At 50.5% G+C, this 26,471-nt stretch overlaps 10 protein-coding genes across 10 annotated transcripts; 3 read left to right on the forward strand and 7 right to left on the reverse strand.

Moving 5' to 3' along the window:
* Nucleotides 1-136: 136 nt before the first annotated feature.
* Nucleotides 137-2,362, reverse strand: BDV17DRAFT_256655 (uncharacterized protein). Its single transcript, XM_073757095.1, has 7 exons — nucleotides 2,158-2,362; nucleotides 1,833-2,099; nucleotides 1,659-1,783; nucleotides 1,559-1,603; nucleotides 1,367-1,514; nucleotides 389-1,320; nucleotides 137-296 (listed from the first exon to the last, which is right to left on the reverse strand). The coding sequence occupies exons 1-7, from the start codon at nucleotides 2,292-2,294 to the stop codon at nucleotides 253-255; spliced, it is 1,698 nt and encodes a 565-aa protein (XP_073618172.1). The 5' UTR covers nucleotides 2,295-2,362; the 3' UTR covers nucleotides 137-252.
* Nucleotides 2,363-2,518: 156 nt separating this feature from the next.
* On the forward strand, nucleotides 2,519-4,274 carry BDV17DRAFT_15348 (putative DNA repair protein rad9). Its single transcript, XM_073754529.1, has 4 exons — nucleotides 2,519-2,756; nucleotides 2,814-2,942; nucleotides 3,012-3,363; nucleotides 3,435-4,274. The coding sequence occupies exons 1-4, from the start codon at nucleotides 2,643-2,645 to the stop codon at nucleotides 4,085-4,087; spliced, it is 1,248 nt and encodes a 415-aa protein (XP_073618173.1). The 5' UTR covers nucleotides 2,519-2,642; the 3' UTR covers nucleotides 4,088-4,274.
* Nucleotides 4,275-4,460: 186 nt separating this feature from the next.
* BDV17DRAFT_288887 (RCC1 domain-containing protein) lies at nucleotides 4,461-5,780 on the reverse strand (the record flags this gene model as incomplete). Its single annotated transcript, XM_073761511.1, has 1 exon — nucleotides 4,461-5,780. The coding sequence occupies one exon, from the start codon at nucleotides 5,778-5,780 to the stop codon at nucleotides 4,461-4,463; it is 1,320 nt and encodes a 439-aa protein (XP_073618174.1).
* A 618-nt stretch (nucleotides 5,781-6,398) lies between these two features.
* BDV17DRAFT_15360 (putative MFS phosphate transporter) lies at nucleotides 6,399-8,823 on the reverse strand. Its single transcript, XM_073754530.1, has 2 exons — nucleotides 8,382-8,823; nucleotides 6,399-8,321 (listed from the first exon to the last, which is right to left on the reverse strand). The coding sequence occupies exons 1-2, from the start codon at nucleotides 8,696-8,698 to the stop codon at nucleotides 6,644-6,646; spliced, it is 1,995 nt and encodes a 664-aa protein (XP_073618175.1). The 5' UTR covers nucleotides 8,699-8,823; the 3' UTR covers nucleotides 6,399-6,643.
* Nucleotides 8,824-15,560: 6,737 nt separating this feature from the next.
* BDV17DRAFT_297115 (uncharacterized protein) lies at nucleotides 15,561-16,553 on the reverse strand (the record flags this gene model as incomplete). The annotated part of the gene is made up of 4 exons (XM_073763431.1): nucleotides 15,561-15,684; nucleotides 15,715-16,089; nucleotides 16,148-16,355; nucleotides 16,406-16,553. The coding sequence occupies 4 exons, from the start codon at nucleotides 16,551-16,553 to the stop codon at nucleotides 15,561-15,563; spliced, it is 855 nt and encodes a 284-aa protein (XP_073618176.1).
* A 509-nt stretch (nucleotides 16,554-17,062) lies between these two features.
* Nucleotides 17,063-18,619, reverse strand: BDV17DRAFT_297116 (uncharacterized protein; the record flags this gene model as incomplete). The annotated part of the gene is made up of 4 exons (XM_073763432.1): nucleotides 17,063-17,676; nucleotides 17,723-17,840; nucleotides 17,904-18,345; nucleotides 18,600-18,619. The coding sequence occupies 4 exons, from the start codon at nucleotides 18,617-18,619 to the stop codon at nucleotides 17,063-17,065; spliced, it is 1,194 nt and encodes a 397-aa protein (XP_073618177.1).
* Nucleotides 18,620-20,150: 1,531 nt separating this feature from the next.
* BDV17DRAFT_288891 (amidase signature domain-containing protein) lies at nucleotides 20,151-22,180 on the reverse strand (the record flags this gene model as incomplete). The annotated part of the gene is made up of 2 exons (XM_073761512.1): nucleotides 20,151-20,958; nucleotides 22,161-22,180. 2 exons carry the CDS (start codon nucleotides 22,178-22,180, stop codon nucleotides 20,151-20,153), a joined length of 828 nt encoding a protein of 275 aa, XP_073618178.1.
* A 357-nt stretch (nucleotides 22,181-22,537) lies between these two features.
* Nucleotides 22,538-22,987, forward strand: BDV17DRAFT_288892 (uncharacterized protein; the record flags this gene model as incomplete). The annotated part of the gene is made up of 1 exon (XM_073761513.1): nucleotides 22,538-22,987. The coding sequence occupies one exon, from the start codon at nucleotides 22,538-22,540 to the stop codon at nucleotides 22,985-22,987; it is 450 nt and encodes a 149-aa protein (XP_073618179.1).
* A 24-nt stretch (nucleotides 22,988-23,011) lies between these two features.
* On the forward strand, nucleotides 23,012-23,590 carry BDV17DRAFT_288893 (uncharacterized protein; the record flags this gene model as incomplete). The annotated part of the gene is made up of 1 exon (XM_073761514.1): nucleotides 23,012-23,590. One exon carries the CDS (start codon nucleotides 23,012-23,014, stop codon nucleotides 23,588-23,590), a length of 579 nt encoding a protein of 192 aa, XP_073618180.1.
* Nucleotides 23,591-23,879: 289 nt separating this feature from the next.
* On the reverse strand, nucleotides 23,880-25,461 carry BDV17DRAFT_288894 (uncharacterized protein; the record flags this gene model as incomplete). The annotated part of the gene is made up of 3 exons (XM_073761515.1): nucleotides 23,880-24,569; nucleotides 24,635-25,268; nucleotides 25,322-25,461. 3 exons carry the CDS (start codon nucleotides 25,459-25,461, stop codon nucleotides 23,880-23,882), a joined length of 1,464 nt encoding a protein of 487 aa, XP_073618181.1.
* Between the last annotated feature and the right edge of the window lie 1,010 nt (nucleotides 25,462-26,471).

Here is a 26,471-nt window from a genome sequence, read left to right on the forward strand (position 1 = left end):
CAACTGAACTGCCCACTGGATTTGACGCGGGAGGGACGCGTTGGACGCGGCGACGCGACACCCGATCTCCGCCAATGCCGTGGACTGATTCGACAACGACTCCACTTCTTCTATACTATAGTGTCATGGCAAGGTATTCTTTATGGAAGATTAGAATTCATGAAGAATAGCAGCATAATCCAAGATCTGTTTATATACGCCAGTCCGTCTAACGCCACCTCCATCGAGTCCCATTGAACATCCTAATCCGCCCTAATCCGACGAACTGATATCCGAATCAGCATCGCTAAATTCCTCTGCAGCACGGTCAGCACATTTCAAACTTCAAAATAAAACCCGGCCCAGGTCCAGGTACAGGCTTGATCCAGACCAGTCTCTTCCGACTCACCTTGAGCAAGTCCGAAATCAAACATCCCATCCAGCTTCTCCGCCAGTACCTCGCGAATCAGCGATCGCGCGTCATACGGAAAATTGTCGGCAGACGTCGCGTTCAGTACAGACAAATTCAACCCTCTATTGCCCGGTCCAAGCTGCGAAATGAAGTCGACGATGCCGTCCGCACTGAAGTTGCTCAGCGCGTAGATAGATAGGCTCTTGAGTTTGGGTAAACACGCAAACGCAGGCCAGACCGAGTCGTTGAACGCCTCGCCGCTGATCCAGAGTCGTTCCAGGCTGGGGAGACAGGGGGTGAGGACCTCGACGTGGTCCATGGTGAACCAGTCCGAGGCGCCCTTGAGCTCCAGGTCGCGCAGGTTACTGAGCTGGCTTAGGTTGCCGATCAAGGCATCATTGTGCCTTGGGTCTGGACTTCCTTCGCCGCGTAGGTAGAGATTCTGCAGGGAGGTGTGGGTGGAAAGGGCTTCGCAAAAGTTGTTTTCTTCGGCTAGCTTGAGGCCGGTGAAGTATAGACTTGTGAGATGGAGATCATTGGTGCTCATGACTTCTTGTAGTAATCGACTGTCGTGCACGAATCTTCGGAGTTCTAACAGCTTGAGCTTCGCGCAAGATTGAATCCATTCGGCTACTTTGCTGACTGTTGCATAGAACTCCTCGTTCCATACGGTCGGTGCTGAGTCTGTTAGGCTTAGGACCTCTAGTCTGGGTAATGCCTCTAAAGAAGGGAGTTCGCGGATTGTCTTGATGGTGAGACTGGTTAGCTTCAGCTCGGTCAACGAGTCCTTCTGTGTTCCTAAGGCTTTGATTGATCTTGGACCTAGATGTGAGAAGCTGAGTGTCTCAAGGTACTCTAGTGAGTTTGGTCGAAGCGTGGTGAAAAATGTCTCTGCCTCTTCCTCTGCATTTCCGGGCGGCTTGCTTTGCCTGCGTAGTGTGAGTGTGAGACCTTGGTAAGTTCGTAGGACCATACCAGAAGTAGATCCTGAGCTGCCTAAACTCAGGACAATGCTCGCGTATCTTTTCGCCAGCCCCTTGCGAGAGCGCCGCTCCAGACCATAGAGTTAGGCTTTGTAGCTGTGGAGATTGTTCGATCCACTCGTTCAATATTGTGGGTTGGACTGCTACAATCAGACGGGCCACAAGGATTGCTAGTTGAGCATACCGTCACAAGACATGCCTCGTATCAAGGCATTTTTGCGGACAATAGCTTCGAGGGATAAGCATGACAGATACGATCAAACAGGCCAGAGATAGCCACTGACCAGATCCCAGCTTCACCTTGATCCATTCATTATCAGGCAATTGCCTAGGCGAACGCCGCCGCTTGTTTCCCTCGACAACATACTCCTGAGACACAAACTCTAGTAGCTCCGACGTATACAGCTCACTGTTACAAAGTTAGATTCATGTATTGTCCAAAAGCATGAAGAATATACTCTTTAACTGTTGACCCAGACCCCAGCAGGTTTCCCAAGTCATCGAGATCCAAGTACCGGATATAGCTGTAGTACGGTAGATAGGTCATATCCAACGTGGAGAGGACAATAGACCGCCACAGCGTTATCCATTTTCTAAGCGGAGACTGTTGCTGTTCTCTTGTACTCATCGAAGCAAGTAACAGCTTCCGAGTCTGAGCCTGGGCCATAGATCGTAACTGTTCGTCCTCGGTCCCTCCGCCTCGGAGCGGCGAGGCGTCATAGATCCTGCGGGGTTGTAAGCTTGGATCGCGGCAACAGCAGTTTTAGATGGCTTCGAGCCCACCGGTATAAGACGGCCAGCGCATGCTCGGTAAAGTGCTTTGATGCCAGAGCGCATTGATATAAGCTGTTGTAATCCCGCTCGTCGCCTAGGTTATCTAGAACCATGAAGAGGATCTCACTCGGCAGTGAGACGGCCATTTTCACGACTAGTCAACCGCCCCGAAGAACAATATATATAGACAAAAACGTCGTTATCAGCAATTGCCACGAAGAATAGATGGAATCTGGGTGCTGGTGAGGTGAGGTTGCAGTTGACGACAGGGTCGTTGTCTTGTATCCGCGTCTGCTTATGTAACCACGTTCTGCCTATCGCAGGCGTCAGGTTGGATGCATCTTTCTTCTCAAGAACAATCTGAATGTGCAAAGCTACGAGGATTCAGGAACAATAATGCTACGTCTGAAATGATAATCAGCTATATGCTACCATGAGAGACTGATCTCCGTAACCTCCTCGCTCATTGACAATCATCAAGAAACCAACCAGCCATGGCGACTATATCATTCTCCCTCCTCCCAGACTCTCTATCCCGACTGCACGATGCCCTGGGCTGTCTAGCAAAATACAGTGACACCATCGGCATTGAAGCCGAGAATGACCTGGTGCGTGTCTTACATCTCAAGAACACTTCTGCAATTCCAATTCTGACCAGCATCTAGCTCCGTCTCAGCGCCCTCAACTCCAGCAAGACAGCATACGCATCCTTTGTCTTTGACCCCGAGACCTTCTTCGAGACTTATGTCTTTGGATATTCTGCTGGGAAGTTCAGTTGTCAGCTATTACTTAAGGTATGAAAACAAGGTCTTCTCCGGTCCTGTCTGTCTTTATCCGAATTGTCTGCTCACGCCACAGGCCAGGCCCTCCTCTCCGTCTTCGCCAGCCGCCCAAATCGCCGCGACAAAGACACGGCAGTTGAGCGGTGCGAGTTCGAAGTCCACGAGGTCTCGGACGTGACAGAGTGCCGCCTCGTCGTCCGGATGATATGTGGTCTTGGCGTGATCAAATCGTACAGGCTCACGTACGAGTCTACGACGATCCAGCATGCCATCTTTGACCAGGTCCAGGCGACGAATGAATGGAGTATTGAGCCGATCGTGTTGAAAGAGATAGCGGCTCATTTTAGCCTCTCGGCTGAGCAGCTGGATATTTATTCGGAGAATACGAAGGTTATCTTTACGAGTTTTACGACAAAGATTACGGATGGGAAGGGTTTGTCTATTTTATTCTTCCAAGAACTTTGCTCTTGAATGATATCGGCTGATGTGAATGATACTATGTAGACACCCTCAGACAACCAGTTCACACATCCGTCGCAATCGATAAGAAGGACTTCGAGCGCTACCTCGCCGACGACGGCGTGCACATCGCCATTAGCTGCAAGGACTTTAAAGCGGTGATATCGCACGCCGAGTCCGCCAGGGTACTTCTCACAGCACGGTATACGCGGCCCTGTCGACCGCTGCAACTCGCATACGACTTTGAAGGCGCGAGGGCAGAGTTCACGCTCATGACGACTGGCGAGGCGAGTCCAGAGGATCTGCCGAGTTCCTCGAGAGCCGTGCGCGAATTATCTGCTAGACAGACTCCTGCTCCGGTTTCTGTGCCTGTGCGGGCTGCGCAGGCTGCGCAGGCTACGAGTCGGGGTGGTGCGTCTGGCAATGTCAATGCGGATACGAGACAGATGGCGCCGCCGAGGGGGAGGCCTGTTCGACCTCTCACTGGCACGGCGACGGCATCGGCGACGACGCGAGGCACGACGCCAGCTACCCAGACGCAAGACCAGGGCACGACGCAGCCGCCTCCGGCGTCGTCAATCAAATTCGATAGTCTGTTTGTGCCGGCGGACGATGATCGGCAATGGGATTTTGCCGAGGATGAGGAGCGCGAAGAAGAGGATATGCTTGGTTGGGATGCGACTGCTGATCCGGTATGATATCTTCCGTTTTCCACATTTGCAATTGTTGTAATCTGGGATATGCGGCTAACGGACGGACAGGATAACCACGAGGACATGGGCGTGTTGCGGGATAGCGAGCCCAGTTTGAGACGGAATCAGATGGACATGAGCGAGAAGGACGAGATGGGCATTCCGCCGACGCAGCGCATGTCACAAGTAGGTCACCGCCAAGAACGCCCGCGATATGCGCTGCAACCTAGCTGACATCCATAGCTCCACGGGCTCGGGCTCTTCGATTGAAAGACAACCAAATCGCTGTCCTGTGTCCACAATTGGCGAGCAGCTCTCAAGTCACCAGACTCACCACCAACAGCAAGCAGCTATGCTTTCCAACCACCCACTCTCATACTCACCTCGCAACAATCCAACTCGTCGCACACCCCGCCCCAAGACCAACAACCCTTGACCCCTCAGGAAACTCTATCCTCTTATATTCAGGCCCCTTAACATCCCCCTTTTCATCCGTCTCCCTCCCACAATTCCCATGCTCGCCCCATCCAAACGCCACGACACTCCCATCATCAAGAAGCGCAAGACCGTGCTCGCTGCCCACCGCAATATCTCTCACACGTACACCATTCAGTTCAGCCGGCGGTAACTGGCCGCGATCGTTCCGGCCCCAGGATAGGATTGTCGAATCTGCTTGATGTACGTAGATCCCGTGCCAGGCAGCGTGGGTTTTCTTATATCCCTGTATAAGATCGGGGTTGGGAAGGGAGGTGTGGATTCCCCATTTATCACCTAGACCATTCCTAGATCCAAGCCCAGGTTCAGAACCATAAATAAGAATCTCCCCCTTCTCCGGATATCCAGATAAAACCGTAAACTCCCTTCCACAGACTACATCCGTAGCCCTAAATCCCGCGGGCACAGAAATCCTCTTCGGATTCCATAGTATCTTGTCATTCACATGTTCACGCCCTAGCTGGCCCTTCCTTGAGGCTCCCCACCCCCAGACTCTCCCGTCGGATAGGATGACAACTGTATGGCTCATTCCGCTTGCGATGGAGACGACTTTTAGACTGTTGCCAGATGGGGGAAAGTTCGGAATTTGCTGCATATAAGCTTCTATCATGCCGAAACCCAGACCAAGCTCGCCTTTTGAGCCCGAGCCTAGGACGAAGATTTTATCTCCTCCATCAACACCCTGACCGTTTTGTTTTCCGTTGGTATCAGAAGTTACCAAAAAGCTCGCCTCCCACGTCGCAGAGACACCCTTGAACAACCCAATCTTGGTCTTAGTCTTCGTCGCCCCATCATAAGAGTCCCTCAGGAATCTCGGTCTGTGCGTCAGAATAACACGCTTGAACCGCTTCCCCGCCCTATCCCCCCCAGGATTCGACGAGCCACCACCACACCGCCCATCCCCATCCTCCCCAGCCGCATACACCCGTCCGTCGGAGAGGAGGAGAAGGGTGTGATTTCCTCCTGCTACTATTCTTGAGACCGAAGCATGACGCTGAGCCTGGCTCTGAAACGTTGATGAAGATGGATCTTGTGATTCTGATTCTGATTCTGATTCAGGTTCAGGCTCAAAGAGGCACCGCCCTGGAACAGAAACATCCTCGTCGTGTCCGAGACCTAGCTGCCCTGAGCCGTTTGAGCCGAGAGCATAGAGGGATGGTATTGGAGGGGGAGGAGGGAATCTGATTTGCGGGCTGGGATTCATGATTCTCTCGTTCGGACTATCCCTGTGCCTATAATATGACAAGAACAGGAATAGGAATAGGAAAAGGAATCGACATTGACTGTATCGGATCGAAAAGAATCGGTCCCACAGCAAAGTATAGGTACAAAATACTTCCTAATCCGCGAAGAACAGTAGTGAAGATAATGACATTCAGTAATCCATCCAGTAATGTTGAACGAAGGAAAATGGGCGTAGTTATCGATAGATAGGGGTAGGTAGTTGTTGATGGTTGAATCGAGCTGGTGTTCGAAGCGGAATATATGGACCCCCTCCGCGCCTTAACAATACGAAGCCGTTGTTGCTCGTCTCGTCTTGAGAATGATATAAACCACACCGCCCCTCCCACCGCCATTACAAGCGGGGTTAACCCGGCAGAATAAAAAATCCGGAAGAGGTTTGGTAACGTGGGGAGCGGGAATGAACCTCGGTTCAGTCTGGATTCTCGAATTCTTGGAAGTGGACTCGAGAAAAAAAGTCGTGCGGTTGAGGACTCCGTCAGGCTCCGTTCCGTGGGGCTGGAAATGCCATCTGTGGAACTGGTTGATAATATGTTGCAGTTGCAGTTGCAGTTGCGACCTAAGTGCTGCGTTCAGATTTACAGAGTATGCTTATGTTGTAAAAGTGATGGAATGCCAGGTGGTTGATCGTGAACACCGAGTCAATTGATCGGTTGAGCATTCAGTTCCGTCTATGTACTGGTGGGTATGTATATAAAGCACTCGCCTGCTCATGCACGTCTCAATAGGACATTGAAGAAAAGAGGGGGGGAAACATTAAATTGCCGTGTCATTTCAAAAACAAACTCAAAACTCAAACAATCAGGGTATAATGAACAGTCGCAACTATTTCTCATCGAGCGAGTCACCCATCGAGCTACCTGACCGGGCAGCAGGGGGAAGAGCAAAGTTATCGCCCTTGTTGGGCGTCTGCTCCATTCCGCGGAACATGGGACTCGTGCGATGGAAGTAAGTGTGGACGTGGCCGGACAGGAGATCGTCGTCTGTGGTATCCTCCTCGAAACCGCCCTTGTCCTTCTCAGAGAGTTTGGCGGCCATGGCGGCTTCCCATTCGGCGCGGTACTCCTCGACCTTTTGCTTGTAGTCCAGCTCGGCGTCGTAGTACTTGCCCTTGCCGCGGAAACGCTCCCAGATGGACAAGTGCTTGGGGTGGACGGCAGGACCGTGGTACTCGGACTCGCGGCCCTCACGGAGGTACTTCCAGCGGCGTTCCTGCTCCTTGAGGTCGAGACCGGTGGTGTCGGGGAGGAAGAGCCAGGTGAGGACAACACCGCCGAGACCGAACCACGGGACAACGTAGAACTTCTCTTGAGTAGTGATGTAGTTGTAGAGGACGGATGCGAGGAGGGCACCAAGTTTTCCGGCAGCGGCGGAGATACCGTGGGCAGTAGCACGGATGGGGGTGGGGAAGACTTCGGCGGCAACGAGGAAAGTGACCGAGTTGGGGCCGAACTGGTTGAAGAAGGAGCTGAGGAAGTACATCGCCTGGAATTCCTTAATGTGCTCAGGAGAGGTGTAGTAGTCAAAGTGGAAGGCGGGGACGATGAAGAGGATGAAGCACATGAGGAAACCGATAATCTGCATCCACTTGCGGCCATAGAGCTTGTTGTCGATCAAGAACGAAGCAAGGTAGTAACCAGCAAGCGAGACACCGACGTTGCACAAGTTCCAGAGCCAGGTGGGCATGATGGAGGTGGAAGCGGGGCTGATGACCTTGATAAACTCAGACTGGAACAGCTTGTTGCCGTAAAAGAAAACGTCGTTGGCGAACCAGGCACCGGCAGTTGCGACAAGACGGAACCCAAAGTGCTGGAAGGTCAGCTTCAGCGACTGCACATCGTAACCAGTCACCGAAGACTTCTTCTTCGCCGCCTGCAGCTGCTTGCTAGCAGCCTTCATGTGGTAGGCACGATAGTAGACAAGCCAGAGAGTGCCAACAGCCGGGATCGCGAAGGAGATACGGTAGGTCCACTGGGCAGAGACCGTGGAGTAGGGAGGGTTGCCGCTGCCGTGGTGGAAGCAAAGCAGGAGGATAATCAGGATGACTTGGTTAAAGAACTGACCCCAACCCTGCATCAGGAAAGCACTGGTGACCTTGCGGCCACGGTGCAGACGGTCCTCCTTGGTCGAGACCTTGCCAGACCCAACAGCGTTCTCCATACCACTGGTGGCAGTCATAGGGTATTCACCTCCAACACCAATGCCGTAGAAGAACAGAGACCAAGCGTAGCAAATAACCCAGCCGTTCTGGGTCACACCCCAGGCGGCGGTAAGCATGAGAAGACCGATAAACATGATCGCCGCATCCTGAATCAGACCCCATCGTCGGCCGAGCCAGTCACCCACGATACCGACCAAGATCTGACCAACAATGATACCACAAATTTCGAGGTAGTCCACCGCGTTGATCCATTGAGCGTTGCAAATGCCGTGATCTTTCCAGCAGGCGGGGAAGGCAGCTTGAAAGAGGGGCTTCAGGTTTCCGATCGAGAAGAGCACGTAACTAGAGACACATTCTAGTCAGCAAATTGCCATTGGCGGGCTCGCGCACGTGCAGACTTACCCTTCCAGACCTAGACCAGCACCGGGAAGGACCATATTCCGGAAGTAATAAGAAATTGGCGACAGGGGATCGGCCTTGGTCATCTCCCAGATCCCCGCAAGCTCACGCTTGGCCTCGACGCCATCGTAGGAGCTGACGAACTTTATTCTGCGGAAGACGTTCAGGTCCGCCCAGTAGGTGCCATCCGCGGTATAGCTGTCGTCGGGGCGAATGAGGGCATCGAAAGCGCCCTTTTCGTTCACGTCCATGTTCTCCAATGGGTCATGGGTACCCGTCATATCGGGCCCGTGAGGCGCACGAGGACCAAAGTCAGCCATCTCGTGCAATCACTCACACTCACGGCTGACAGCACTAACAATGGTGAAGCAGACGAGTGCTCTTGGCCGTGAGGACAAGAGTTTTAGAGGCGGCTGGGCCGGGCTTGGGGGAGGAGCTTGGAGGGAGAACGAGTCGATGAGGCGTCACGAAAGGATGCAGCCAAGTCGGACAAGACGAGAGCTTATAAGAAAATCTCTGGAAGCAGCGGAAGCGGGCAACCAGCCTGCTTCGGCAAATCAAGCACGTGTGTCAGTGGTGGCGGATGGTAAGTCGGTGGGCTTCTGGGCTGACCCAGTCACCCAGCGTCGCAGTGGGTTCCACCGCAGGCCTCGCGAGAAAAGAAAAAAGTGGGACGGAGCTATTGCCTCGTTCTGGTGGGTGGCAGACAGGAGTGACACCCCCGCCAGGGCGAGATGCTCGAGTCTCATTCGGCTTGCAGTGCTGGCAGTCTGGCACTTTCCCTTTGGAGGTCAGGATTCTGGAAGCAGAGCTAGAGCAGGTTGTGTGCATTAAGCTTGGCGGCGGAACTATTTTAGTTTTCTAGACTCAAGTGGCAGATCGCCCTGAGTCTCCCGCCCAATCAAGTGCGCACGTGGCGGCAAAATCCACAGCCAGATCTGTCTGCACCGCCTTCCCCATGCAGATCTCGCAGCTTGGCTGGTTTCGGACTGGCCAATCACTTCCCCGCACGGAACCACGGGGTCGATCTGGGGTTCCCAATTGTTGCGATGACTTGGCCATCCTGCATCTGCCCAGAAATGCCACGCCTTGAGCCGTTTCAACAAGGCAGGTGGTCTTGTGAGCTCCTGCCGTCTTGAGCCCTCAATCTCGCTGCCTGCCATCAACCATGACTCGATGACGACTCCCCTTGCGCGTGGGGAATGATCTTGCTATCGTGGTTGACATCTGTACCATGCCAAGACAATGCGCAGCCAGGCTTCAGAATAATCCGTCTCCAGCTACGCATACCGCACCCTTCCGAATTGTATCATCGCCAGTTCAGCATCGCTATCTTGAGTTTCTATACGCTCAGCATGGAATGCAATCATTGACAGATCACGTCCCTGATCTTCTGCTGATCTTCTGTGCGTCTTGGCGATGACGACGACTACAGCGAGGAGCTGATGACTGCGAGTATGTCATTATGGAAAGCTATACGAAGTATAGCCGTATCCCGCACGCGCAGTTGAATTATCATCTACCAGCTGTCGGGGTGCATTCCCAGCTCGGGGCTGTGCTCCATGAATCCATAGGTCTACCGGGACTCCTGAGGCTGCCATCGATCTTGCCGCAGCACGTGCTTCCGTTCCAGACACTGATAGGACCCCATTCCACCACAGCCCACCATCATCAAACCACCATCCATGACATCCATGACGTCCGGCAACCTTCTGGCCCTCCCGTCTATCATGACATGTCGGCACATTTCCCGCTCTAGAACATCGCTTTGACTGTCGTGCACTCCTTCAAATGCCAGTGCCACCACGATTCACCCCACGAGGGCTGAGACAGCACGATGAGACGACGCGTTGAAGGGTAATATCGACGCCCGAAGGATATACTTTGCTAGTCCCACTCGTCGCGTGATGTGGAGGGGCCGAACGCTCTGATGGGGCCGCTCAGGAACGCAATTTACAGGGGTTGGTATTGCATGCCCAGTCGATCTCGAGCATTCGCGAACGTGACAACAGTCCGCTTGGGACCAAAAGGACAAGCATTGAGCGAATCACTCTGGAGGAACGCCGCAAAGGCTTCGCAATGCTTGTTCTGCTTGGTTGATTTTGGCTTCAGCCCATTCCTGAATCCTGATCGGTGGCCAACCTGGCAACCACTAGCAACGCAGGGTTATCAACCGCAGGCTGAATCATGCTAATGGTGGTCAGACGCGCTAAATTAGACCGTGCATCTTCTTCGAGATGGCACAGGCTGTCTTGCCATGCGCTAATGCCTTGCTTCACAGTCTCTGGTCTTCGGCGGCTCCGAATGGTGGCGCCCGGGTTTCCAACCTCGAACCCGTGGGCATGGAAGGCGGGCCGCCCGTCAACTGTTAATGTTACAAATCGGATGAGCTATGACTTTGCTGACTTCTCGAGCATTTTCCGTGCACGTGTGCTGTCGATTCGCTCTGGCATCAGAGACGTCTGCCATGAACTTCGTTTAGCTTTTCGAACCGGATCGGTCGGCTCTGATCCGACATATTGCTTCCTGCTTCCAAGGTTTTTTCTGCTTATCGGGCAACGGTGGATGCAACAATGCGACAAAACTTGTGATCTTGTGAGGCGGTAGCCTCACCCTTACTTGAATTAGGCAGGGCGCGTTGTTCGTGGTGACCAACATCCGTTGACCCCTTTCTTTCAGGACCAGAGTACTAGGCATGCAGCTTGGCCGACTCGCCGAGACATGCGAGATCACCACGTTAGCCATATGGGCGTTGGTATTCTCCACTATTCAATCGGCTCCTCACCCCTTGCCGGCTGGTAAGGTACAGACCCCTTGCAGATTTCTCTGTCTGACAACGTTACATTGATAGCTGGAGCTCGGTTGCTACCTACTCAGTTTTGTCTTTGTTGTCAGAAATGTATTTTTGCCTTTGCATGATTTCCCTTCAGAACTGGACATTCCGTGCTAGATAACGTTTACTATGGTTGCCCTCTTCAATCTCAAGTAGAGACTACCGTGTATTACACTCGATAAAGCTTTCCTGAGACTTCAGGAATTCATCGCTCGCGCACTGGGAGCTAAACAGAGCGAGCAAAACTGCTATGCTTACTCCAGTCCATTTCCCTCTTATCCAGCGAGATCTTCCAATCAATGCAAACCAAAGACAATTTGCGAAATGGCAATCATCCCTGCCGACCATCAGAGTTCACTTACGAGAACCTCGTCAGTCTCGGCACTTGAGCATAACTCACGAGATATCGCCGTATCTCGGAAACCTTGTACAAGTGGCAGTCAAAACAATCTTCGTATCTGACAAAACCCTTGCAGCAGCAGCTGCTGCTATCCTACCCAGCGTACGAATTTAACGATACATAAACTATTAAAACATGCCTACCGTTGAAAGAGATTGTAAACGTGACCAAGGTAGCCGCTACTAGGAAGTACTACTGCGGGCGGATACTCCAGCCCAGCTTCAGCTAGCTACTACCTGGGTACGTACACCTGCTACTTTCTTTTTACTCGCGCCCAACAAACAATTCGAAATAACAATAGTAGCCCTTTCGCCTTAAGACCTTATTTGATCCAATCGATTAGGATCCGGACAGACATCCTTCTTACACTGCGCCTCAGGAACACAATTCCTCACAGGGAGGACTACTAATGGCTTCATAGGCTGAGACTGAAGAGGCGGCAACTAGGGCTGTGATAATAAGAGCGAATTTCATGATGGGTGACACGACGTAATAAATCCAAATATAGCGAGATGAGAGGACATAATATTTGATCTCGACTTTGCGAGGAAGGAGACGAGGAAGAAGGCAAAGAGGGCAGATATATATTCGAAATATAGTTCATATATCCTCTGGTTTTCCGTTCCCGGGTCCACGAGCATACGAGCCCAGAGATCAAGAGGATAGGCCATTGGCACTTCCATAAGACAATATCAACCGAGTTTCTTCGTATTTAGTGTCTTACCATTAACCCTGTCTCTCAGCTATCCAGTAAGGTTGCTATCGCCGAGATGCCCAGGAACGAGTTTCGGCTCTTTGGTTGGGAGAGTTGAAACATGGCCATAGAAACGAAGTTACAGAGTGCTTACGGAGTCAGCCCCAACTCTTCAAGGTCTGGATTAATGAAATGTGGTTTCTAGAAGGAAAACCTGTAGTTACGGGGTGAGATCTGAACAACCTGGCTAACAGGTCCAGACTGCGATTTAGCCCTGGGTTCCGGTCTGGGCTTCCCTTCACTACTACATATATATATCTAGACATGACTCTTGTAAACGGCACCACAGCTTATCCAGTCTATGCATAACACGCAGTATAGATACCATGGCGTTGACATACTCATATATGGTTGCATGTCATAACCTCCCAGGTGCCTTTTAGGTGATTCATCCCAGTCCATTCACTTTAAGAAGACGTCAAACGAGGGGCAAGCGGACTATCAATAACCCACCTTGCCTCGATCATGAATGCCTCTTCTTTGAATGTTTATTTTCGGACAAAGTCAGAGATGCATTTAGTCTGATAACCTTGATTCATTGACGGGATGCTGTAGGGAAAAATCCAGTGAACGACAACTTGCGGGTGAGTGAAGAAAGAGGGACCGGTGAAGTGGTAATATTCATTATGAAGACGTGGCGTTATATATTCTGAATCCTCCAGTATGAAAGCATCCCACGTGTAAACCTTTGATTCTTACCTAGACCCCTTGTTTCACGACCATAGGTCACCATGGCTACGAAAGGAAACAACCACGCCTTCAGCTACGAGCTCACTGTGGAGGTCTGTGAGTCAATCTTCGATTATGTAGTTGGCGGCAAGATTTGAGAGACAACATTCTACGAGACCCCTGAAATGCCCAGCTGGTGTCTTGTCAACAGAACGTGGAACAAGTATATGCAGCCGCTTGTCTACAGCAGCTTCAGCTTTCGCGGCCAATATGCAAAGGTCAATTTACTGCGGAAGTATCTATTTCAGATCTCTCAGTGCCCGGAAAAGGCGGGCTATATGAAGCAGCTGTCTGTATCACACATGGACTGCGCGCAACACTTTGAGCCCGGGGATGTTCCTCACTGGATGGAAAAAGTTTCCTCTCTGGCCTGGATGCAATGCAAGGCCCGACCACCGGTCAGCTGGATTTGACGAGGTCCTGAGAGCTCAAGCAAGGGAAGCACTGGGGACCGGTGACTGGCAACTGGGATATCTTTCCCCCCTTATCGAGTGGGAGGCCTGGACAAGGTGAGCCATGCTGTCACAACTGCACGTCCTGCGAGACCTAGGGTTGCTTAGCCCATTATCTGGCTGGAATTCTGATGATTATTATATCTAATCGTACCTGTTTCCAGTATGAGCCTAAAATCTATAATAGACCACGCGATATGGGATAGAGGGGGTTTTCCTATCTTAGTGCCCTGAAAGCAGCCCTTCAGTATATATAGATATTTCATACAGACAATGAAAATCTTGCCATCGCGAGCTGAAAACCATTCCATAGTTTTAATATCTCTAATCAGCTGATGCTATTCAAGCACATACAATCTTGAAAGTATGTGTTTATAACAATTTTTCGAGTTCCTCTTGCTCAAACAAGTTACATCTTATTATGCTAAAACAGTACGTAAACGCCAGAACACGCCTCTATATGCAAATGACTCAGCCGAGCCTCTGCCCATCGAATATATTTAAGGTTATGCCCATTTCGCTCGCCCAACTCCCAGAAACAGGATCGCAGATGCCTTCTCACTCCCAGGGTCGAATCGAGTGAGACTCTAGTAAACAGCGAGCCGCGAGAAAAACAAAGCCATATCCTCTATCCGGCGAGGTGCCGTACTCTTGTCGTACTTAGATATTGAGCCCATATACATTAACCAGATGCGCTCTTTTCCAGGTAAATTACTCGGCACTGTGGAGATAATAGAGGTGATGGTGGTGGTAATGCGGGAGGCATGGTTCTCGCCTAGGTTTGTCGCTCGGATATTGACATGGGACAAGAGGAGGCAGCCGAGATTTGAGCCTGCCGTGAGATGGTGGTGTTTTTGGTTGACGCAGGGCAAAGGGGGATGCGTAGTCTTAAGGGTTGGAGAAGCGGTCGAATAGTATAAATTACGCAAGCGAGCTTGCGACGAGGAGAGAGAGGAATGTAGAGTGCGTAAAGCGGAAGCGGATTGAGAAGCGAGGGCGCATGGTGACGGTTGTCGTTTTGAATGATTAGATTGGAGTCAAGGATAAATATATGATACGGTCCCAGGATAGATGTTATGCAATAGATGAGCTGCTGATGATGGCTTAACAATAGCGCAGATGCTTCCTTATATACATACTCCCAAGCTACCGCACGATCTAGGCGACCCGGACTAGGTATGCTGTTGGCATGTACATTAAAGTGTCTACACAGTATCCTCACCAGAAAGTAAGAATAGTTCATAGCATGGCTATGCTAGCCAGGCTCTATTTTTGCATTTCACAACAAGCCAAGCCAACAGGAGTCATGATTTGCAGGACCCCTGTTGGTCGGGGCCGAGATGTTAGGGCTTGGCACACTTCCAGCTGAGGGATGTAGTGAGAGATTTAGGTAAGCGCTAATAACTGGATGAGCCAACTCCACCTTGAGAGTCAAGCTACGGCTCGAGGACCAAGGCTCGTTATCTGAATGATAGTCGAGTTCTACTTGCCATGGGACCAGTGGTTGTAGGTAGAACAGCGCATAGAGCTCCCGCCTCATACCTGCACAAGTAATCAGAATGAACTCGGACTTTGTGCGTATCAGCCCCTTGCACGACCTGTCAGATTCAGAATCCCCACAATATTGGAGGCCTAAGCCCTATGGCAGTTGGGCCTAAATGCAGGTGCTAAAATTATCGGGAATGTGACTGTGCCTGGGGGCAGCTGAGGTGACATGACCGTGCACAGAACCATAATAGTTAGGTAGACCTCAGACGAATTAACCAATCAAGGAACCCAATGTTGATAGATAAGGATATTTATCTGCTTAGGTACGGAGTATTTTGGGTAAATATCGGACTCTGGCTGGGCATTGGCAGTGTCCTGCAGCGATAGCTCCCCTGCACTCCACGGACCTGACAACGGTAAGTGAGCGCTCTGAAACAGACAATGGAATTCATAGCCTGGTAGAAATGCAAAGACAAATATTACCAAAGAGTTAAGTGCAATAGAGCTACCCAATAATCCGCTCCAACTAACTCAGCCAATTTCCCCCCGACCCCTTCCTCATTTTCTCCTCACTCCAGCCAGCCCTCGCCACAGCCTTCGCCAACTCAGCCCTATCCTTCAGCGCCCCCAACGGCTTCACAGCAGTCTGGCTCTCTCAAGGCGTCAAACGCCTCGCATACCCTTTATCCAGATTACACCAAGCCATGAACTCGCTAAGCCTCGCATGCCCTTCACTCGAGTCCGATCCTATCCCCACAAGATCCTCACCAACAAGACCAATAACGCAGTCCAGCGCAGCAACATAATCGTCAATAGTCGACTTGTTACCCTTCTCCATATCCGGACCGAATTGGTTAAGCCCGATGAACCCGCCTTTCTCGCCAAGTAACTTGATAAGCTCATCGCTCTTATTCCTCGGGTGCTCTTTCAACCCAGCCGGAAGAATATGGCTGAAACGCGGCGGCTTGCTCGTACTCCCACTCACACCCACATACTCGATAACATCCCTCGTCGTAACAGGCCCAACATGGCTCAAGTCAACAACAATCCCCCAACTGCCCCATCTCATCAACAACCTGCCTCTCGAACCCCGCGAGCCCACCATCTCATAACTCCGTATACCCAGCGCCGGAATAATTCGCCGTGTTATATGTAACTTGCATTTTCTGCACGTCTAGGTCTCGAAAAACACGCAGGTAATCAATCTGGTCTTCGATCCCCGCTGTATTCCGCCACGAGAGGAGGACGGCCGTTTTACCTTCTTCCTTTGCGCGTCGGATATCGCGTACGCTGTGAGCTTGGATGATTAGGTCAGTGTGTTCTTTGAACCATTTCTTCTATTGGATAATGTTGGTGACGGAGTCCTTGAACCCTTCTCAGATTCCGCAGGTGCAGGAGACGCTGTTATTCCGCCGAGCGAGCACGCGAGGAAGATCTCGCGGGACCAGTTGGCCATGTTGAGGCCGTCGAAGTGGATGGGGGATTTGTAGATTGAGAAGGCTTCGGACTCGGTAGGCATTTTTGGTGGTTTGGGTTGTGTTGTGGGTTGTTTTCAGGGAGGACGAGTTTTGCAAGGAACGAGAAGAAGGATTCGAATCTGGATTTTGGAAGCCTCCACAGGGGAGGAATCCGAGAATTTGAGTTGGAGTATATCCCTCGCGTGGATACAGAGGCCTGAAGGCTTGCGGCGCGTTGCCGAGCGATATTCCCTGATATGGCCGAAGGCACTAGGGAGGGTACGGTATGGCGTGCTGGACCCGCGACTCGGTGAAATGCTTATCTCTCCTTTTCTATGTTTTCTTTCCTTTCTTTTCTGGTAAGATTTACTTACGATATGCGAATATGTCTTCCAATAAGTAGATATTCTGCTCGGGGGCAAGTTCTGGCCGGATTAGCCGTACTTTCAATTTCACCTAATTAAACTGCCAAGCATATCGTAGTAAATCAATGCCCCTAACCCCATTTCCTCAGTGCTTTGCCTACAAACTCGCCCTGGCATTACCCTCCCCATTAACAAACCCCAACTCCTCAAGGCTCGTAACCCCTTCCTCCTCTCCCAAGCACCTGCGACGCCTTCTTAATAGCCGGAAACCTCCCCTTCGTCCACCCCCCCCCCTCCCCCCGGTACGGCGGCTCCTTCTCACGCCCGCCATTCTCCGGCCCCTCACGCAGAGCCGCACCCATACTAATCTCATAAAGCTCATTGATATAATCTGCATCAAGCGGAAAAACAAGGCTGTTAACCCCTCGTCCGGAAGTAAGGGCAGAAGACTCCCACTCCACCCACCTGTCCGTTTCGTCAGAAGAGGGCAGACCCAACCGCACGGCAAAAACACGGGCGGTCCCCGCTGCTTGTGTCTGGCTAAACGGGAACCGGGCGATGCGCAGTGGTGTCCCGATGAAGGCAAGCGTTGGGTTAGCCGTGTAGAAGACGTGCTTGTAGAGATTGTGTGGTCTTGCCCCGGTTGTGACGATTGGGGGTGTATCAGGGAGCTTGAAGAAGAGTACGGAGAAGTGGTAGCCTGTGCCGAATATTATGTTGTCGACGTCTGCCTCGATGTGGCCGTTGGCGAAGTGGATGCTTTTGTTGGACGCGTCGAGGAGGGTTATTTCGGGGTGGTGGTTTGGTGATGTGGCTCCAGCTTGCTTGGGGGAAAAGGTTTAGGGCTGGCAATTCTAGCGTTGGACTTGTGGTTTGTGATGGTTTTGTTGTTCGCTCGGAGATTAGCAACGGTTGTCTTGATACTTGGCTAACTTGGTTTGCGATGTCGGTTCCCGAGGTCGACTGCCCGACGACGATGACATTCTGCGTTGGTTTAGTCTTTCAGGTTCGTATATATTGATCTGGACGGGAAAGTTATGGCCATACCTCATCTGTAAACGACTGCACCCTTCGATACAACGAGGAATGAATGATTGACTTCGGATACATTCGATTCCACTCTTCGAGACCAGGAATCGCCGGAAGATGCGACTCATTATGATGTCCGTTGGCGACTAGCACGACATCGAATTGCGCAGTTGAAATATTGCCAGACGCCAGGTCACGCCATGTTACAGCCCACCCAGGGTTCGTTTTTTCCTGCATAAAAGAAACATCCAGCACTTGCGACTGGAACTGAATGTACGGACTTAATTCCCCCGCATAGCGATGGAGATACTCCTTGACAACATGATGGGCAGGAAAAAGAGCCGTGCCTTGTGGGAAGGGAAAGTCACAGGACTGCATCAGCGAGTTGGGAATATTTGTCTCGAGGGAGTCATAGACGGGCGATATGAATGTGTTGTTTACGAGCCGCAGAGTAATTCCGCTGGGAGGACTGGTTTAGCAGACTTTGCCATGATGGCAATATATCTTCAAAATTTATCGACAGAAAGACGATCTTAGACCGGTGGTCTCATGGGATATTGCTCTGAAAAGCTAGTCTTACTGGGTAGAGTCTAGTTTAAGTACACATAAATGTTCAGTATCCAATCGCTAACCCCCTTTGTGCAAAGTCATTATTTTGTTACCGCGTTCTTTTCATGCCTTGATTCTTTCATACGGTCGAATGCGATCTGAAACAGTCCTTTCGGCTCTTTCATTGTGAATTTCTCCTTAGTCGTGACAAAGACGCAGCGGGTATTTTGGGCCTGAATCATGGACCGAACGAAAAGGTTTTCTGTGCTTTGCATAAATCAAAGATGGCGCAAATTCTGATTAGTCCATTTATATAGCACAATCACTGCTTCGAGATGGCCAGTAATCACACATCATCTGCTTCCTCGGTACGAACTGTGAGAGACCCTTTACTCGACTTATCTAGTATTGTTCGAACTTATACCACATACGTGGACGACATTGGCCTACAATACTAGGTTCCCAAAGCACGGAAATAAATGTATTCATACGGAAGTGCTCCCATTACTTGTATGTCTGTCACTGGTTAGCCCTAGTGCAACTTGCTCAAGGTAAAGGGTGTTGATCCAGGACTTGTTTTCCTGTTATACAGTGCGGAGAAGGCGACGATCATGAGGCTATGCCAAGGTTGAAGTACTCACTGTCTTGAAGGACGACGCACTTGTTTGACATGTTCTAGGCGAAGGTACACAGCACCATAATTCATATTCTATTGGGCTTTTGAGTACGGCTAGTCTCTCATACATATCTGATAGTTATTCGTAAAAAAGAAGATGTATATCTGAGATGAAAGGCCAAGGGAGTGGCTAGACCTGATGGAAGCCCTGGCGGTGCACCACGGGAAACCCAGCATATCCAAATGGAAAAAAAAAAAAAAAAAAAAAAACAAAAAAAAAAAAAAAAAAAAAAAAAAAAAAAAAAAAAAAAAAAAAGGCAGTGCAAGGTATTTCAAGCTCAATTGTCTACCATGCGACATCAAATTGCTTCTCCAGGATAGATGGCATATTAAAGAATGTTACCGGGTTGTGCTGGGGGTTAGGCAGCCGAGGCCAACGGCTATGCGGGAGCTAGACAAGGGAGATTGCATTACCTGGTCAGGGATCTTCTGCTTCGTCTGATCCAGGGTTCAGTGGACTTCATATTGTAAAGATCGGTTGGGTTTGGCTGGGTTGATATACTAGGTCAGCCTGGGCCCGCATAGCGGTATGGTTCTTAGGGTTGGGTATGTCACGGGACATGACCCCCACATGTTTCGCTGCAGGCATGACTACGAAATGAAAGATATCATTGAACACTGGAATTGAGATCTTCAGTGGCTAAGACGAGTCCAAGAGTGCTCGACCACCTAAAACGCATCTTTACCCGACTTAACCCCTCTCACAATCCCCTTCTCAACCAGACTCTCAATGAACTCAAACAACACCCAACCACCCCCCCTCCGCACAGCCATATTAATCGTAACAGGAACATTGACCTGTTCAAAAGTAACTGCTAAAATACGGCACCTGTCCAATCGGCATCGTGGAATCCGCACACCCTACAAACGAACAGATGTTCCCTCCTGCTTCCAGAGACCCAGACTGAGAGAGGAACGTCGCGCCGGAGTCATCGTTTAGGTCTTTTTTCATGGAATGAATGGAGGCCGCCGCTGCCGATGTTGTAGAGAAGAATGCTTTCCAAGCGTTGGTTGTCGGAAATTCCGAAGGCGAGATCTTCTCATGCTTGTGCGAATTTCGCGCGGACGTCGAGGGCGGTCGTATGTTCGGTTGCTGATGGGGCAGGCTGGCGGAAGTTCCCTCTGTTGGGGATATCCAGCTGTGGGTATGAGCCGAATCTTGAGGCGTAGGAGGCAAGGAAAGGAGGTGCGATGTCAGTAAGCTGGTCAGTTGTCCAAAGGATATTCAGTTTGTCTACAAGCGCGGGGTTGTTCTGCACCTCCGGTACGGCTAGTGACTCGACAGAAGAGCTGAAGTTGAATCGGTCGACCGTCATGTTGAAACGCGTTGTTAGGTTCCCAATGAAGCTTTGCAGGATTGCTTCAGCTTTAGGGTTCTTCAGCGGCAGGAAGTCGATTGTGTATAGCAAGCGGGTTGGGAAGGCACTGCTCTTCGCCTCCTGTAGCGCAGGTAGATGAGTCATGGACTGGTTCTGGTACAGACTCGGCGTGTACCAGTACTGAGCAAAACGCGCCCATTTACGGGGGTCGCGGGTGATGACGCCAAGCGTATCAGTAGAATAGCTTATGGGCATGACACCGTCAGTGCTCATGAGGCCCTGCGATGGACGATTTCCGAAGACCCCGGCGAAGGCAGCAGGTCTGCGGACGGACTGCCCCGTGTCGCTGCCAATGGAGTAGTCAAGCCAGTCATAGCCTGCGACGGCACAAGCACTGCCTGCAGATGACGATGAGCAGGTCAAGTATTCGTCTCCTCGGGAGTTGAAAGAGTGCTGGAAGTCGGTCCAGTCCCAAGCGTCAGTGCCAGATGCAAACTGTGCGGTCTTTTGCTTTCCGACAATGACTGCGCTGAGGCCGAGTTATTCCTGAGTTAGTTATGTTGTCTTCTGGAGCGTCTCGCCGCAGTGAAAACATCGTCGCCAGAATATTGCCTGAAGGTCTGTCGCAGGGATTCCTCTATTACAAGAGGTGCGGTAGTGTTGATGACAGTCAACGGCATGAAGCCATCCTGGAGACTGATGTCAATTCCCAGGCTGACCACTGGCTGGGAAGTCGCGGCAAGATATGTGACATTCCCAAGGACAAAGCTCAAATCGACATTGGGCAGTGAAGTTGTAGCTCCTGCCGCCGCAGTCAGGCCCAGAAAGGAAAAGGAAAGGAAGTCTATCATGGCAGATAATGTATCTTGAACTTTTCGCCTGTCGTGTGGTTTATCCTTTAAGTATTCGATCAAGCTTCTTTTCTTATCGCAATCTTATCTTGAGGATTAGCTAACGGCTCACCGGAATTCCATATTCCTATCATTTTGTATGTGTCGATCTTTCCTTGCTAGGAAATTTACTTCCTCCAAATACTCCGACATGCCATGCCTAATTCCCGGGACGCTTGTCCTGTATATATGCAGAACGGTATTCAAGGGCTATTGCACGACATCCTTTATCAACGAATGCCGGACAGTATCTTCGATCTCGTCACGAGGTTTAATTATCTCGAGGTCTGCTGTGGCACCCCGGAGCAAATGTAATTCGCTCAGCCTAGGCTGACAATAGGTACTGCGTCGACTCACGCTCTATTTACACTATGCCTGTGTGTGAAGCCTCCATCCATCTTATTGAAGTTAAGATTTTACGATACCATCAATAGGTGGGTCGTTCCTGACTTTTCCTGTATAAACTTTGTCACAGGCGCATAATACTTCCATTCTTTGCTCTCAAGAAAAGCTCTGGATAAATATATATGTATATACATCTTTTAGCACAGAAAAGTCAGAGTAGTTCTCGACACTTAACAACCGAGATTACAGAAGCTGGGTGATGCAAATTGACAGACTCAAGTTCCAGCCAAATTATCTTTGCTGGCGGAAACATGGAAGCAAGCAGGGCTGGAGGGCAGCCCGACGGTCCGCAACTGAGTAGCTAAGGTTTAACTATCCCTTCATAAAAGAATAGCTCTAAAGGTACTACTGTAGGACGGGGGGGCACTACGGCTATGCAGTCCTTTTAAGTTGACCCGTTTAGGCACAGGATATAAAAGACACAAGACCTTCTCACCATGTTGGAGTGATAGCCATCGCCAAGCCCATCTAACACCCACATGGGTGTTGATCTTACTTTCTATACATTCTGGTTGGAAGCGTAATACGAGCTCTCCTGCAAAACGGCCTTGGCGGCTGGCTGCTAGGGTGAGGAAAGGCTCACTTGCAATCAAACAAGAAGACCAAGCCTGCATCAATGTCGTTACTCCGCTGCCAAGGGCTTACTGAATGGGACTCTGGTACCTCGGCGCGTCAGGGTCCTGGTCCTCCTTCAGCCGCCAAAGACTTGGTCACTTCTCTGACCGACAGAAATAGAGGGGGCTTGCCCGCCAACGTCGGAAAATCTGACCTTCAGCCATTTCTCAAAGGCCCTGAATGTGCCACTTCCATATAATGATCATATTCATTTCCCTTACTCTTCTCGGACTGTTCGGTAGCCCAGGCTCAGCCCAAGCCATCCCATTCAATGCAAGTGACCTGTGCTTCCGTTATTACGGCTCCATCAGCGGTTATGCCGATCTGTACGGTTTGAACGGAGCCGAATACGCCCTCAACCAGATGAACTACAATAGTACAGTGTATTGCCCCTCGTCTTGGGCTTTCCCCGACCAACCTGGCGCTGTCCTCGATATCTGCCCTCCTTACTATGTGGACGACAGATTAAACGGCACCCTGCTACAGATTCAGTTTCGCTTCTCCAAGAGCTCCGACCTACCAATGAATCATCTTTTCCTTAGAGATTTCCTAGTCACCGATGGCTCAATTCCAGGTCAGTTGGCAGAGACCGAAGTGCGGCCTGCCATCTTCGAAGGACTATCAGAGTCTAGAAGGGACGACAAGTGAACCGTTAATGGGACAGCCGCTGCAATGGTCCACGACTCGCACAACCTGGGCACTGGGCTCGCTGTGACGTGCCTGAACTTCAGCCCGGAAGAGCTGGACGGAAAGTACTGTGGCGTTGGAAACGACGAGATTGGGCCCCAAGGATGCTGGACGCGGCATTTTATGCGCTGGAATAACCAATCCTCGGTCAACTTCACAATCACATTTAATGACGATGACGCGCAGGTGTATATTTGGGCTGAGGAACAATATACCTATTCGAACGACGACCCCGCAAATTTCTCTACCCGGGCAGAGGTTAGCTTTTGGGGCTGGACGGGTGTCCCGAGCATTGGGTCATCTGTCGAATTTTGGGATGATAATTCTGAGCTTAGGTATGAGGATGAGATTGAGAAGGAGAACGAAACGTCGGTAAATCTCTGGAGCGATGAGGCTGGGTATCCTGTTTTTCACAAGATATCGGAGGGTATCTCCTATGTCACTCGCAATTTTACGTACTCTGCGCCATCTGAAACGGACATGGCAGCCGGGCTTTCTACGCCGAACACTGCGAGTATTATGTTTATTATTGGCGTCAGCATTCTATCTTGGTCTGGCCTCTAGCCTGTGGTAGCGTGAAACCAATAAACAGCGGTTAGGATGCTACCAGTACTTAATACTTTAAAGATTATTGCCCTTTTGTATCTGATGGAACAGGCTTCCATGGACCACACTTCTTATCTCCATCTGCGCCGGTGGCTTGAATCCCTTGAAGCCGTCAGGCTTTGTTATGTTTCTAGGACATGGAAGCTGTGGCTTTATGTACAAGATGTCTCCCTGGTTAACCATCTGCATAATTCCGGCTCATGCTGACTTGCGTGAGAAATGACATTCGTAAGATATGCATTTCTAGCTAAACACCAGGCTGGAAATTTGCAATCGCCTGCACGTCCTTGGCCTCCAAATCAGAGTACATGGTATCAAGCAAATCCTGATAGAAACCAACGCCCATTCCATCACCCACCCTTGACGCAATTGCCTCTAGTCGCCGTAGAGCAATTCCTTTCCATGAATCCCATTCTTCGCGGCTACTTACCTGGCTTCGCAGCATTATACATTGGCTGAATGCGTTTATGGCGTTCATGGTGTTTCCGCGTGCGTCCTCGGCATCACCGTGTAGATAGAAGCTCATCGCAGCATCGGAGTTTAATTGTTTTGGCTGGCTGTGATCCCACCGATATTTGAACCCTTCTAGACGGACACACAGGTTTCCAGATACGTAGGCCATATCCTCGTATTGCTCGGTGCTAGACAAGTACTGGAGTGCGGTATGCCATAAGCAGAAGGCCTCAGTGCTGTAGGCACCAAATTGCTCATCTGCTTTGCCGAGTATGCCGCAAATCTCCCGGACAGTCTTCCGTTTAAATAGGCTGTAAAACTCGCCCTGATCTGCCCGCGGGAAGCTGGCCTGGTTATATGAGTAGTAGGATCTGATATCGTTGTCTCTGACTTTTGAGTTCCGCAGCTGGCGACATTGGCCGTCAAAGGTCAGATATAAATGATGGATTGAGTCCAACGGGGCGAGCATGATGAGTTCAAAAAACTGTCTGCGTGGGTCATTTTCCGGTAGCCGTGCTCTTGATAGCAAAGAAGGTCTCTGCGTAGTACGCTATCCAATCCCGGAGCTGCACCAAGGCCATGTTGTTGAAGTAAGAGCAGAATGCCCAGCAAATCTGGAAAGAGGCGGTGGTGATGAATCTGCACGATCCGAGGATTCAGCTCGAATGTCGTTCGTACCATTGCCCAGCCTTTACCGGCATTCCCTAATTTGAACTGCTTGCAAGCTTCATTGAATTGATTATGCATGTCACTGAGGACTTCCAATTCCCCTCGCAGCTCCGGTCTCCTAGCGTGCACGCCACGCTCATCGGGTGCCCACAGATTTGCCTCAAATGAAGAATCGAAATGGACGCGAGTGTTGAAAATGAGTCGCTGAAAATTTCTGAACACCTCCGGCTGGCGGAGTGCATTAATCTCTGACGGCATTTGAATAATTATAAGAGATCGGCGTGTCGGTATCTTGACGTTTTCTGGGACCTTGATACACGCGTACGTCTTGTCAATATCCCCCTTCCTTATAAGCAGCTCGTTTCCAGCAATAACCATGTAATTACGTGCTTCTGATGCCTGGCCAGGTTCTCTTGTGATCGTGGCGAGCTCGCGTTTGAGATAAATGGCCTCCTCTGCGTTTAGGTTCTTGAATATCTTCTCCCTCTTGAACCACCATTTCCACTGGTCGACTCTAAGCCCTTGCTTAGCACTCAATCCTGCCTCGGCCGAATGAGGCCCAATTACGTTACTTGACTCTGAGGAGCCCATTGTGTCTGAACGGGTGCCGACATGACCTGCTCCAGTGGCAGGTTGTCAATCACGTAGTATTCGAATATCTTGGAGCGGCATTCCCGGCGAGCGTAAGCGCGTTCGTAATTTGTCATTGTATACTCAAGCTCAGTACACTTTTTGAAAGATCCTACTCCACGCACAAAAGCTAGACTCGGCAAATGTGTTGCGCTCAAGAGGATAAGCCTTGCGAGAGGCTGCCTCTCTTTATCGTAACAGGAAAAAGCAATTGGCGTCAGATGACAGAAACATCGAGGAGCGCTTGCCTCTCCACCAACAGAAAATCGTCGCGCTCAGACTCCTTCATTGTGCTGTGCCTCTCTCCTCGAGCTGGTTTCTCTGATATTCAATTGGTCGTTCTCCATCGCCTCGCTCAGCCGAGACGCATTTGCCTGAAAGGATTCGATATCGTCTGCACGCTTTATTGGTTGATCTGGGCTCACCGCGCTAATGCTCACTTTTGCTCGATGAAGGTATCCCCGACTAAACTGCATTGGGGGTGGCGGCCACTCAGATAGGTCTGCCGAATGTATGTGATCGTCAGCAGGCATGTAAGAATATAGATTTGTTGATGGTATTGCAACAGTGGTATCCCGCAGAGAAGACTTCTGGCGGAAGATGCTGTCTATAAAACGGGACTATTGCCTGGCACTTCCAGGACTGCAGGCTCCTTCCTTCATCATTCTCTCCTGATCCAGTTTTTACCTCTCTTCTCCCCTGTGTGTACCTTCTATCTCTGCCTTTGGTCAGATAGCCAACAGTTCTATGAATCCATTCCCATTTCCGAACTCGTCATCACACATATTTCATATTGATGAGTATACCAGTTATCCAAAATGAAGCAACAGGTTCTACGAATGGAGACAGAGCTCAAGGATGAGTATGTAAATGGAGACTGGAGCATGACTTTTCGCGCCGGGCCAGACTCTATCGGTATCCCGGCCAAATGCATCCTCATCACGTCGAGGCCAAAGGCCATTGGTATCGAGCTCAAAGGCCCCGGACTTACGTGAGTTTATCATTATCTCTTGGTAGATAATGCTTGCCCAGGTGATGCTATCTGACCAGTTTGATACAGGTGTGCAACGCTCTCTGCAAACGTCGT

Source organism: Aspergillus undulatus (assembly GCF_047715775.1).
Source record: "Aspergillus undulatus strain CBS 261.88 unplaced genomic scaffold BDV17scaffold_10, whole genome shotgun sequence".
Taxonomy (NCBI): domain Eukaryota; kingdom Fungi; phylum Ascomycota; class Eurotiomycetes; order Eurotiales; family Aspergillaceae; genus Aspergillus; species Aspergillus undulatus.

What these genes read in the sequence shown, in the direction of transcription:
- BDV17DRAFT_256655 (XM_073757095.1), bottom strand. Translation starts at nt 2,294, where the DNA reads ATGGCCGTCTCACTGCCGAGTGAGATCCTCTTCATGGTTCTAGATAAC. An exon ending in GCGCTGGCCGTCTTATACCG is followed by an intron (nt 2,100 to 2,157) that starts GTGGGCTCGAAG and finishes ACAACCCCGCAG; the next exon opens with GATCTATGACGCCTCGCCGC. An exon ending in CAGCTCAGGATCTACTTCTG is followed by an intron (nt 1,321 to 1,366) that starts GTATGGTCCTAC and finishes CACACTACGCAG; the next exon opens with GCAAAGCAAGCCGCCCGGAA.
- BDV17DRAFT_15348 (XM_073754529.1), top strand. Translation starts at nt 2,643, where the DNA reads ATGGCGACTATATCATTCTCCCTCCTCCCAGACTCTCTATCCCGACTG. An exon ending in TTGAAGCCGAGAATGACCTG is followed by an intron (nt 2,757 to 2,813) that starts GTGCGTGTCTTA and finishes ACCAGCATCTAG; the next exon opens with CTCCGTCTCAGCGCCCTCAA. An exon ending in GTTGTCAGCTATTACTTAAG is followed by an intron (nt 2,943 to 3,011) that starts GTATGAAAACAA and finishes GCCACAGGCCAG; the next exon opens with GCCCTCCTCTCCGTCTTCGC.
- BDV17DRAFT_15360 (XM_073754530.1), bottom strand. Translation starts at nt 8,698, where the DNA reads ATGGCTGACTTTGGTCCTCGTGCGCCTCACGGGCCCGATATGACGGGT. An exon ending in GCTGGTCTAGGTCTGGAAGG is followed by an intron (nt 8,322 to 8,381) that starts GTAAGTCTGCAC and finishes ATGTGTCTCTAG; the next exon opens with TTACGTGCTCTTCTCGATCG.